General features: G+C 36.7%; 1 protein-coding gene across 2 annotated transcripts; it reads right to left on the bottom strand.

Annotated features, from left to right (window-relative positions):
* Positions 1-1,418: 1,418 nt before the first annotated feature.
* LOC145689102 (uncharacterized) lies at positions 1,419-12,199 on the bottom strand. Of its 2 annotated transcripts, XM_081763227.1 has the most exons (5): positions 12,107-12,199; positions 6,751-7,191; positions 4,801-4,960; positions 3,336-3,443; positions 1,419-1,600 (listed from the first exon to the last, which is right to left on the bottom strand). In XM_081763227.1, the coding sequence occupies exons 2-5, from the start codon at positions 7,186-7,188 to the stop codon at positions 1,560-1,562; spliced, it is 747 nt and encodes a 248-aa protein (XP_081619353.1). In that variant the 5' UTR covers positions 7,189-7,191; positions 12,107-12,199; the 3' UTR covers positions 1,419-1,559. The 2 variants fall into 2 exon arrangements, with proteins under 2 accessions (XP_081619353.1, XP_081619354.1); XM_081763228.1 differs by lacking the exon at positions 12,107-12,199 and having other exon boundaries at positions 6,751-7,273.
* Positions 12,200-12,466: the final 267 nt, after the last annotated feature.

Below are 12,466 nucleotides of genomic sequence, written 5' to 3'. Positions count from 1 at the left end.
TTGGCTTACTTTCTAGTGCAAATTCAAACCTCCAAATTCTTTAAAACCTAGAAGTAAGTAACCCTAACAGCACAAAATCTTCCCTAGGATGTCCCATGGCCCTCCCGCCCGGGAAAACGGGACTATCCCGGGACGCTCCCATATGACTCCTGCGACATCCATGGGACTGACACGCGAATTCCAGATGTCCGCGTTTGTCCCGGGAAACGGGACGACCCGTGGGACTCCAGCGGGAGTCATGCAGGAAGAATCCCGTAGGAAACCAGAGGATATCCTCAGGCAGAACCACGTACGCGAATGGGATAATCCCGGGACGATCCCGTGGGACTCCTGAGACATCCGTGAAATCCTGATGAGAATCCTACGGGACTTCAAACGGAAGCTCATGTGTAACCGTGTAGCATTGCACCAGAAAAGACGATGTGAATCTATTGACTGTTTTCAGGCTCTGGTTTCAGATTTGCAAACACAATGTACAGTGCAAATCAAACGGAATATGTGTTATTTCACGTGTAGCTACTTGAGAGGCGCCTTTGAAAAGCCAGAGCCTAAAAATAACCAATAGCTTCACTCTGTAATTACCGATAGAGCTATCGTGCAATACCACATGGTGGCCTGTACATGAACTTCCGCTTCAAAGTCCCAGTGAGTCCCGTCAGGTACATATTTATAGGCTATAGGCAGTGCGTATTTACGATTTTGTTTCGGGAGGGGCTTTGCTATCTTTCGGGGGGGGGGAGCTTTCCCTCGAAATGTGAAAATTCTGCAAGATATTTCATTTACTTTACTATACTAAGTAAGATTTCGGGGGGGCTTAAGCCCGGAAGCCACCCCCCTAAATACGCCACTGGCTATAGGTAAACATTTCAAAAGCAAATGTTTGACTCGTTGACTTGCACTCTCTATTACCGCAGTAATGTTTCCAATGATATTAGCTATGGTTAGGTAAATTTAAATTTCGTGAGAAAATATATCAATTGGTGCCTTTGGACAATCTCCTTGTTGGCGGGATAAACTGCAAAATGTAGCCAGTGGATGCTTGACGCCACATTGTATCATCATCAAATCCTTCAGACGTCTTCCTTGTGACAAAGTGATCTGTACGATTCAACATAGTCATATATGGGACTATGCGAAATAACAGCGAAGATGTAGCTATTTACAATATATAAGTTATCTGCATATAGTATTTTTCCACATTACTTGTAATAATAACTAACTTAGTGTTGTTCAGCTGTAAATTTCTCCTCAAGGGATAGAAAGAAAATAAGAATGGAACATGATTCAACTAGGGAAAAAAAAACTGCCTTTTCTGAAACATGAACCTAATTAATCATTAATAACCGAAGGTCACGTTTGGATCGTAGTTATCTAGCATCTGTGTAGCAAAGAAAGATATGCTTAATAAAACAAATGGGTTACACACGTACAATCTTTTATTCAAAAGCTATCATACATGAAGGGATTTTTTCACCCTTTCAAAATATACATCTAGGGTTTTATAATGTGAGCATTTGCATGTTCATCCCGGCTTCAGTCACATCGCACTTTATGTGTGTTCATTTGCCTGTCAACATCGCGCTTTGTTCATCCCCTTTCCCTACAAAATGGAAAAGGAAAAAAATTATGTTAAAAGACGAAGTGAGTGCAAATATTCATAAAAAATTAGCCACAGAAAAATCTAATAATTACGTTAAATACGTATGGCTGTATGGAAAGTAGTAGGGAGATGACACTTGTTGGAATTACTCGCTTTATTATTATGATCCAGTCATAAGACAATGAGACCTGTTTTGCTTGAATTGAAAAATCTTTTCGCTAGAAATATGTAAGTACATGTGATGCTGCGAATCAGTCGCGCTTCTGACAAGAAGTGAATATAACACTAAGTATTAATTATAAACCAACAACGAACTTTAAAAAGCAGAGAAAGCACACCAAGTTTGGATTTAGTTCGCATAGCGATGAATATATAAAGTTAGCCTTTAAATCAGTAATCAAGCCAAAAGGCAAAGACAAGCAACATAGCTAACTGTCCAGGCCAATCGAGGCACACACACATTCCAGTTCGAGCTTTGGATAATGACGTTTGTCTCTTTTATTCATTGTTGAACATTACTATCCCTTGACGTAAGTAAAAAATTGTTTCAATGAAAGAAAAAAAACTCTATCCATTGAATTCATTTACTTTCTTTTGTATCAGATGTCATGTAAAAAGTGGAAAACGGAACATATGAAGCCAAATTACTAGCATTACTTTGTTACAAACCTTGAGATAGAAGTTAGAAAGGAGCAAATAAGTAATAAACAAAATACAATATTGATACAAGTATTTGCAATGGGATGACCAAAAATTACCCGAACCGTACAAAAAAGAACAAGATTTCCGCTGGACACACACACACATACACACACACACACAATGAAGATAATGTGAATCAACTGTGGTGTAGAACAGGGTGTCTACTGGTACTTGAAATACTGGTAATCTACTGGTATTTGATTTTCTTACTGGAAATATTGGAATGTACTGGAAATTATTGTCTAATGCTGGAGAAATGTAAAGATTTCCTTTGAGACCCTTCAAGATGGCAGTCCCATTACCTGGGTGTAGGTGATGATAAAATTAATTGGTCAAACATTGAAAGAACTTGGTAATTCGAGAAAGAAAATCAATAGTGTTTCCTTTTTTTTTAACCCACTAGTTTCTATGCATTCTTTCCATCAGAATATTGAAGAACTAGCTTTATCAACACATTTTAGAGCTTCTTGAATATCATAGTATGACTTTTTTTTTTTAAATCCAGGTTGGTGTTTTGAAAATTTGTAAGTCTAGACGTCAACTCCAGTAAACACCCTGTAGAATCCCGAAGGACGATCGCCCCCAAGCAGTCTTTTGGCATGTTTATAGTTTATGTGAAAGTATATCGTGTAGGATTTCTTGGGACATGGCAAAACAACATTAAAAACGAAGACTGCCTGACCTGTATGGAGATAAAAATACAGAACTATAATAATTACAATAGCCATCTACACTGGCGCGCGTTAAAAGTCATAAAACGTATTTAGTAGACACATCCCACTTCGTAAATGGGTGTCCATGCCTATCGCGGGTGCGTTACACATGCAAAGAGAGTGTATTATTAATTTTACAACGACTTTTCTGAACTATTAAGTAGGGTCGCACAATGGTGTCTTTGGTGCGACATCAACAATACATTATAATACAGAATAATTTTCTGTATTATAATTCATTGCTTGAAGCTTCCGTTCACCACGTCGACTAAGCAAGAGCAAGCAATTTACAAACCTAAAAGTGTCAATATGTTACTTACGTTTCTCTCTTTTCATCCTTTCCGTTGCGTGACGAAGCCAGCTTTGAACTGGTCTTTTGATCTCAGCATCTGTAGCAAATTTGCAGGACGCGTGTTGCCTCACTGTCTCTGGAAATATAATATTTCTGAATGAGAAAAACTGGCAAATTTCTGCAATAGATATGTGTGATAACAAGAAGGAATATGAAATATTCGACATGCATTTCAATAGGTGAAATGAGGTTCCAAAAGTTATGGGATACAAAGATAATAGGTCTATCGTGCTATGCCTTCTCGAGAATGGCGAGTTCAGCAACTTGGAATGGCATGGACTCGACAAGTCGGTAGAAATCCTTCATAAAGTCTTGGTTGTTGGCTATTATGACGCGATTGTTGCAAGTAAAACGTGTGCACAAATGGTTCGTACGATGATATCGTACATGTTTCTATTAACTTTATGTCTAGCAGTATAGTTGGCCGATTCATTGTTTAGAATGCTCTGCAAATCAATCGCGAATAATTTTGGCTTGCTGATATTTTCTAGGTCAATCGGACTCGAGGATCCAAGAATGCCATATAAACACGCACCACATAATTACAGGCCACAAGCTTGTAACTGCCTTGTTGACAACTTGAGTCTACGGCGTCTAGAGTCTCCGCCACATACGCACTCTACCATCAGTTCGTATCAACTGGGATCATGATCAGTATGGCTATCCGGCATATTGGCAGTTATCAAGAGCAACACACACATTGATAGTTTTCGTCGTAGAAGCAACATCACGGTCAATGACCTTTTACAGAAGTTCAAGTAACAGAAGTCGAGTGCTATGTGCATTTATATTTGTTTTCCGCAACACATGAAGTGGTTCTATACCGCTATCCCATAACTTGTAGGACTTTAGTGTATTTCAAAAACAACATCCTAATTTTATTTAAAATCACGAAGCATTTCAGACACGTAGTAGCTTCTAATTCTACCTTATAACTAAGTTTAGAGGTTTTCCAAAACATGAGAAATATTTGTGTACTATACCATGATTTAAAAAAAAATCTCCTGGATAACGCAATCTGCTCAACATTATAAAAAAATCTACCATCCATTCTTCTTTCTCAAAAATAATTTTTAAAATAGAATGAAACAACAGTTCACGATCATTAAATTTTAAGAAAAGTCAATTATGATATTAAACAAGTAGTGAGTATCAAGAAACTAAGAGAATAATTTTATGTAAGCTGGTATAAAATACTAAATTCACAATCTTCAATTTAAATTCTCGAAACATATCGACATTTATTTCCTCATACAAATTCTTTGGAAAAACTGAGCTCTGTGAACAAATTACTTCGGAGAATTGTCTTACAATACTAACCTCTGGATAATTTTTGTGGTGGATGGTCGAATCGAGTGGAAACACATACAAATTCTAGTTAATCGTATTAAATAATAATAAAAGAAAATATATAATAAATCATAATATATTACCTGTAAGAACATCACAAAGTGCAAGGGCTGAGAATGATGTCTTCGTCTTTCCGCCTGTCCAACTTATTTCCGCTGCTAACATGTTGGTTAGAATTCGCTTCATTATATTCGTAACAATACTGTCAATATTAGTATCCCCTATCTTACGGAGCTCTGCAATCTGAAATATAACATTTAACATTAAATTACGCACCAAATTTATCAGAGTACAAATATAAAATTCTATTGATTGCAAACTTGGTAATTTCAGGGATTATCAGGTCTTAGCACTTTAAACGTTATGAACTTCATAAATTTTTTTTAGAGGTATTCTTTGTAATTATTTTTGAAAAAAGTATTTAAATTACAATAGCGATACTAACACATTAAAGTATACTTCATTCTTATCGAAGTTGGTTGTTTTCAATGTTCCAGTTAAAAATATTTCTCGGACATTAAGAAACACCAAAAAATACTCAATATATTGTACACATAGCGAGAACATATACCATTATATTCACGATACATACTAAGCTTTATCGCACAACAAAAAATTTTCGAAGACTGGGCTTCGGCTAAATGTTTGTCTCCGACGGTGTGGACAAGAAAAAAAAAAGAAATTAAATCAAGATAAAAAAGAAAGAAATAAAGCAAATTTTTTAGGCACTCAAGGTGTATCTGACACATTCAAGCCGGTTGTCTGGTTGTGTAGATTTATTAGTTTCATTTGGTGTCTCTTGTGGTTTGTTTTTTGAAAAATGTTGATTGATTTGTCTGTTGTAGGTATGGTAAATGCCTCTTTTATTGATGATTTTTTTCCGTATGTAGGTTTTTTTAAAGAACATATTGGCTGAGCACATATGTAACCATGATCAACGTTTTTAAAAAATGTTCTAGAAGGGTCTTAGCTCTTCGTAGTCTCCTGTGGCAACGGGCCTGCTACATCTTAAACATACACATATCGTTAATAAAACTGAATTAGAAACATATTTGAGGCTGGCTACTCTTTTGGGATTTCAAAACTTCCTTACTCCAAGTTTTCTCACAAAATTTTACACTAAGTTACTCAAATGGGTACTTTCGAATTTTGAAAATAAATAACACACTTCAGCTATACTATAGTGGATAAGAAGAGCTAAGTAAGGAATTGTAGAAGCATAAGAATATTTTAAATATTACAGAAGGTATAAACATGTATCTCTATTTGGCAACTTTCAGTCTGAAGCTTAGCACAATTTACATTACCATTAGTGCACCACAAAAATACAGTAGTCTACCTCTGTATGCACGTTTACATTACAAGAAACCTAAACTAAAAGGAAAACGTAAATTTCAAGATGATGATCAACAACAAGAACTGAAAAACTGATTGTTACTACTCTAATTTAAATTTAAAATTTCACAGCATGGGACCTAAAACTGCAAGCAAGTTACGCCACAAACGTTCCTTATACATTTAAAAGTGATCACCAGCATAACAAAAATGAGTAGTAAAAAATTGCACAATTGTAAGTTAAAATACTTCGATTTGACAAATGTACATGACTCGCACATGTCCTGTTACCTATAATTTATATGTATAACATAGGAGAACCGAACTACCGCTCTTCTTTTAATCACGTAATAGTTTACTTCTTTTAGTGCTCAGCCAACAGAAATGGGGATACTATCTGTACTTCTTTTAGTGCTCAGCCAACAGAAATGGGGATACTATCTGTCTCATCCATAAGAACAGTATGGGTTCCTTTACAATAAGACATACAGAAACAAACTGGTTTGGCAGTGATTCTTATGTTTTCAGTTAAGCTCAAATTTCCCGTTTTTTAAAAAAAGAAATCCCTGACTTTTCCAGAATCTTCAAATTCACTGGCTTTTCGCGGTAGGTGGCAACCTTATATTTGTCGTTTGTAAGAAAGCATACATTTTCTTCTCTTAACTAAATATATTCAACAAATACGGAGCTAAACATACCAAACGTCTCCTAAATGCTGGATCATTTGCAATCCTCCTCTCACACTCATAGAGGTCGTCCAGCGTTTGAAGAGGGAAATTCTCCAGCGGTGATCTTCCGTTATATTCCTCTACTGGTTGGTTATCATTCGTCTTGAACGTTCCAATAGTGTCTAACTTTTCTTCTGAAGACAATCCACTTCCCGATATGCTTTCATCATATGTTAGCCTCTGTGAAGAATATAGGGGTTCCTCCACAACTAAAGTATTACCTCGAACATTTGCTGACACGTAACCAGTGATCGGGGACTTTCCATTGTTTGATTCAATATTAACTTCCTTATCTGATGATACAGTCTTCTCACAGATTGTTAACATCAATTCACCTGTCTCTTCTTTTATCCGTCTTCGTAAATGCCTCGAAGATATGCAATCTGCGGATTTTCTCTTTCTTTCCATTTCCTAGAATTAATGAAAAAAATCAATGCTTGAAATTTCAGCAGGGCTCGCAAAAGCCATGTTTGAAAACAGAAACAGCTTTGAGTTTAAAACCAGACCTTTTTTTGATAGTGTTTAAACCAGGTTTTTTGGTTTAAATTGATTTGCTTTAATTATTTAGATTACATGTGAATAGAACTAATTTCGTTTGACCTTAGCAAGCTCCCTCATGGCTGTATGGTTAACGTACGCGCCTTTGATGCGGGAGACTCGAATTCGCGATGGGTGCTCATGTGACTCAGATTCCACGTTAAGCTGTAGTTCCACGTCTCATATAGCCATGCTACTGAGAGACCCTACACTCCAAGCCCAGATTGTCCTTAACATCTTTATGTAACAGCGGAGACCTTATGAAGGATGGAACCTAAAGCTTAAAGTGGGATCAAATCACTTACCCAGTTTGCACCCAAGAAAAACTGTCCTCCGCCTGGCCCCGAACCCAAGACCTAGCTCGACCCTCTGTAGACTCATGTACAGAAGAGACCTGATAGAAATGTGTTATATTGATCTTGCGTACTTGTGAATATTTTAAATTATTTTAGAAAGACAACTGCACAAGTGAAATCACTGTACAGATTATTGAGGTGAGCGAGCTTTTTTTTTTTTTTTTTTTTAACAGAACTAGTCCCAGGTATTTGGTGACCGAACTTGGCAGGATCATAGTCGACTAAGTTTCAGAACTAGAAGTTGCGAAACCTTATTGGCTACATCCACATCTTATCAATTGGACTCTTCAGTTTTAATTTTAAAGTTCCAGCCTTTTTTAAGAAATAAACGTCGCTTTTAGCGAACTGGCTATTATACAGTGACAATAAAATAAATTTTAACACCATGTGTGTTGATTTCCTCGGGGTTTTCCCATTTCCTTACATTTCTTTCATTTCACCATTTCACTTATTATTATCATCAGTCTCCTTTAGCCTAGGGCATAACCCTAGGAAAATTAATATGCAAAATATCTGCTTATGAAAAATCACACCGGCACGATTAAAGCGGGAGCTTTTCGATGTAAAATATATATATACCGCCCAGCTCTGTACTGAAACTGGACAATCCAGATTCACAGAATGCTATCCGTATTGGAATAAAGTGAAGTGGGCGAAGCCCAAATTCTGTTGTTCCCTAGTAAAAAATCAGATTGTAATTATGCTAATGTACTGATTGCACCAAACCGAACAAGGTGCTTTTTACGAAAACTTGTATTTTAAGCGCATGACTTAACTTTATTACGTCATTTTTATTGATGTCTACTTTCGGAGCAGCCTTTTATGTTGTGAAAGGGCTCATCAACCTCCTGTTGCATAAGGATGTTAAGGCTACACAAACTTAGTTATATGTAACCTAAATAAATAAAGAAATCAATTTGAACAAAAAGTAACAATGTGAAAACAATATGGTTTAATCAAATTCTTTTCTTTCGACAAAACATGGTTTCTGCCAAACCTGGCAATAACAAGGATTTATGAGCAGTAAGCACAATACGTTGTAGCTTTCCATTACTTTTACATCCAACACCGCCTTCCATCACTCACTGGCGGGTGTAGGACAAAAGCTCACTAGACCTTTTGTCTAAGCTGACTAAATATATAAATAAAAGAAACACATGACTGGGATAGTCATCCATATTTTTCGATTATATTTGCGAATTACCACTTTTACGTAAATCACACCGTGCAGATTAAGAATAAGGTAACCTGTTCCATCCAATATTACCCTTCACAGATATTGTTTTTCTCTTTTCCTCCTCTTTTCAGAATACAACCCTCGCTCAGCTTTTACAATTTGAGTTACTGCAATACCTTTATCTTTTCTTATATTACGAATCGTTGTCATAAAAAAATCTAAACTAGTATATTTTAATATATTAGGATTAAATTAGGTTTGCGTATTTTGCGAATAAAATACAATAAAGTGCGTGAAGAGTGCAGTTGCCTAACTGGGATGGCATTTAGTATTTCCCCCAACTCGATCCATGGAACTGGTACTGCAGCTCAGTGAACCATTGTGCTAATGAAAGAAAGAAAAAAATGCGGGGTTTCTCACCCCTTTCGCTCGCTCAGCTATATTTCGTAACGCAACTAAGTCATTTTTTTTCAGGGTTGGCAAAAACCATGGTTTTTATTGAAATAAAAACAAAAAAACCGTTTTTTTGGGTTTAAACCAGGTTTATTTGGTTTAAATAATTTGCTCTATATATTCATATCATATATGGACAGAAATAAGTTTGTTTCGCCTTGATGTTATTATGCAACAGCCGGGTTATGCTGGAAGGGGTCACATAAGCTTAAAGCGGAATAAAAACTGCTTCTCGAGTTACATCCGATAGAAATTGTCCTCCATTTGAACTCGGAACCAGGACTAATTGGCCACAAATGCGATACGTCTGCCGACTCACTCACGAAGGAATCCTGATAAAAATACGTTGTACTGATCTTTACATGCTTCTTAAAATAGCTCTCAAGAGTCATTTCAGAAGGACAAAAAGATAAACAGTTGCACAAGTGAAACCATTATACTGAATTACATATGGACAATTTCAAAGTACTACGGAGTACAGAAGAACTAATTTAATTCAAGTTAGTTAACAACGACTTATATTGGTCCAAATTAAAGAAATACAACGACTTAATTTGCATATCACAAAGATACGAATTATTTGGGTCCACTTTGGCTCAGACTCATTTATACATAAATAGATATTGAAGATACTTCTCATTTCACTAAATGTCTCTCGTGGGGTCTGTATGACCCTTCCCCCCCCCCCCACACACACACAAAGTACGGAATTTCGATGTATTTTATTAATAGTAAACATTGAAACAAAACAATATTTAGAATGTTTCTTTGATTGCAATTACATAACAATAATAACTACCCAAAAAAAATCACAAAACAAACATTTATAAACTTACATAAAAAGAGTTGCTTTTGTAGTATAATCTTTTTGAGTAATGAATGAAAAAACAGCTGGTTTAAACCAGCCAACCCTGCTTTTTTTTTAAATCAATATCACTACCGTAAAAGACTGGAGAAGAAACAAAAAGCAACCCCCTAATTGAATTTCATTAAGACTTTAGTTCTTCGCATAAAATCTTTCGTTACTGGTGCCTGATAACCCGTATCACGCCCCACAGTCTCGATATTTGGAAATTCTAACCTTTCAACCTCCGTTACGTTTTGAAGGGGTTCGACTATTATTTGTAGTTGTAATTCGCAAATATGTTCGGGGGGCTTCTAACACCGTTCGCTCGCTCAGGTAGACCTACATTTCGTAAAGTAAATAAACCACTTTTAATAGAAACATTAATATAGTGGAGAGATGTAACTCAAGCTTAAAAAAAAAAAAAAAAAGCCTCCACCGTACCCTTTAAACGGTTTCATTGCATCGTCTTTGCAAGTTTCAACACTATGATGAAATTTGCATGAGATACGTCAGGTTAAAATTTGTAAAAAGGCAGATTCTGCTGCGCTGCTTTTAAGTGCAACACTGTTGTGTTTGCTTAAGTCACTTCACAACAGAAAAGAAACACAAAACATATGATGAAAGCAGTTTTAATTGAAAATAATCAATGTTCATCAATTTCGCTAACTAACACCTTGGCGGGTTAACTTTAGCAGACGGCTCTACCAAAAGAAAAATTTATAGGTCGAACAATATTAGTAGTAAAATAGTGAAACGGTAATATAATTGTTTAAACTCATAAACCATATGGGGCCGCGGTGGCTCAGAGGTAGAGCGTTTATCTCTGGTGCTTGGGGTCCCAGGTTCGATCCCAGCTCGCGCCAAGTGAACTCTGTGGTGGACAAACACCGTGTGCGTGGGTTTTCTCGGGTTCTCCCGTCTCCTCCCACTTTCTTCATTCCACCATTTCATTCATTTCTGATCATCACCGTTTCCCTTAGCCTCGGTGCACAATCGTGAGACGTTAAACTAGATATTTCATTTCATTCAATTTCATAAACCATATGTGGGTGTAAGTAACATAGGAAAGTATGTTATGGTGGAACTATTTGCTAAGGCAGAAGGCGGCTGAATACAAGTTAGGAACTAGATGGTAAGTGTTGTATCTGAAGAATTGGGAAATGGTTAGAAACAATGGTTGCAGTGCAAAGGCAAGGTTCTAGATTACTGGTCCCCCTTCCCATTGAGCAGTAATAAAGACAGAAAACAACGTGCCCTGCGGGGCTCTAACCCGCCTTCACTCGCTAACGCTCGCTCGGCAATACTGTATAAGTTAAATGTATAAACTTTAGTACAGAAAGAAATCTACCCATCTACTAATCCACATCGGGGACCAGTAATCTAGAACCCTCCCCATGCAAATCATGTGTCACTTCAAAGGTAGAAAACAACTTGCCCTTCGGGGCTTCTAAGCCCCTTCAGTCGATCAGTTATAAGTTTTGAGTAGCGTTTTGTAACACTAGTGCTCCAAATCTAGTAAAAAATAACTAGACAATATTTGCTCATCTTCGCTTTACCACACATATCTTAACAAAATCCCAGAGGCTGGTGCTGGACACTGAATGGCTGCTTATCAGTTTGGTACATCAGGTACAATGCAGGTTTTATGGTAAATCAGTTTGCGTGCTTATTCTTAAACTGTACGCCATAATTTCAGCATGAAATAACAGTGTGAAATAAGAGTAAGAAGGTTTTAGATAGTTATTTGAAACATAAAAAGTGAAAAATATTTTAAAAGATTCCGACCTATTGTAAATCTGCCCATATTAATCCATTGTTCATAGCATTCCTGCTCTGTTGAACTTTAAACATTGAGTACTACGGCTGTATGATCACCATTTCATCATTTTTTTTACAACTAGAATAACAACAACTCTTTTTTTTTAAACCACTAAAACTTTCATTTCACACACTTACCGAAATCAATTATGCTGCAGACTAAAATCTGTTGGAACACATATTTCACTAACATCTACCACTGCGTCACCGCTGAACCTCACGTATTCCCTCCAGTACCACAAACCACAATGCAATTATGACAAACAAATGACGGTTCCGAACGCGCACCACAGCACTGAGGACCAGGCGAAATTTTATGGTTTATATTTTCTTTTCTGCAGATTTTTAAACATATTCTTTTATTATGAGAGAAATACGTATAATTTTGTGAATTTCTATTTCCCGTTGCTAGTGGCCATCCTGCGGGACAACCGTGGGATTCCCATGCATATAGACCCATGCCTGTCCCAAGCGGGACTTCCCTGGGATTACCTATTT

This window comes from Thermobia domestica, chromosome 7 (assembly GCF_964235325.1).
Source record: "Thermobia domestica chromosome 7, izTheDome1.hap1.1, whole genome shotgun sequence".
Classification (NCBI taxonomy): domain Eukaryota; kingdom Metazoa; phylum Arthropoda; class Insecta; order Zygentoma; family Lepismatidae; genus Thermobia; species Thermobia domestica.
The sequence above is the reverse complement of the archived record's forward strand: the minus strand, read 5'-3'. Positions and strand labels throughout refer to the sequence as shown.

Excerpts from the sequence above, each read along its gene's own strand:
- LOC145689102 (XM_081763227.1), bottom strand. The coding sequence starts at position 7,188 with ATGGAAAGAAAGAGAAAATCCGCAGATTGCATATCTTCGAGGCATTTA. Across the intron at positions 4,961-6,750 it reads CAGCATTTAGGAGACGTTTG|ATTGCAGAGCTCCGTAAGAT; the intron begins GTATGTTTAGCT and ends GTTATATTTCAG. Across the intron at positions 3,444-4,800 it reads ACTTTGTGATGTTCTTACAG|AGACAGTGAGGCAACACGCG; the intron begins GTAATATATTAT and ends TTATATTTCCAG.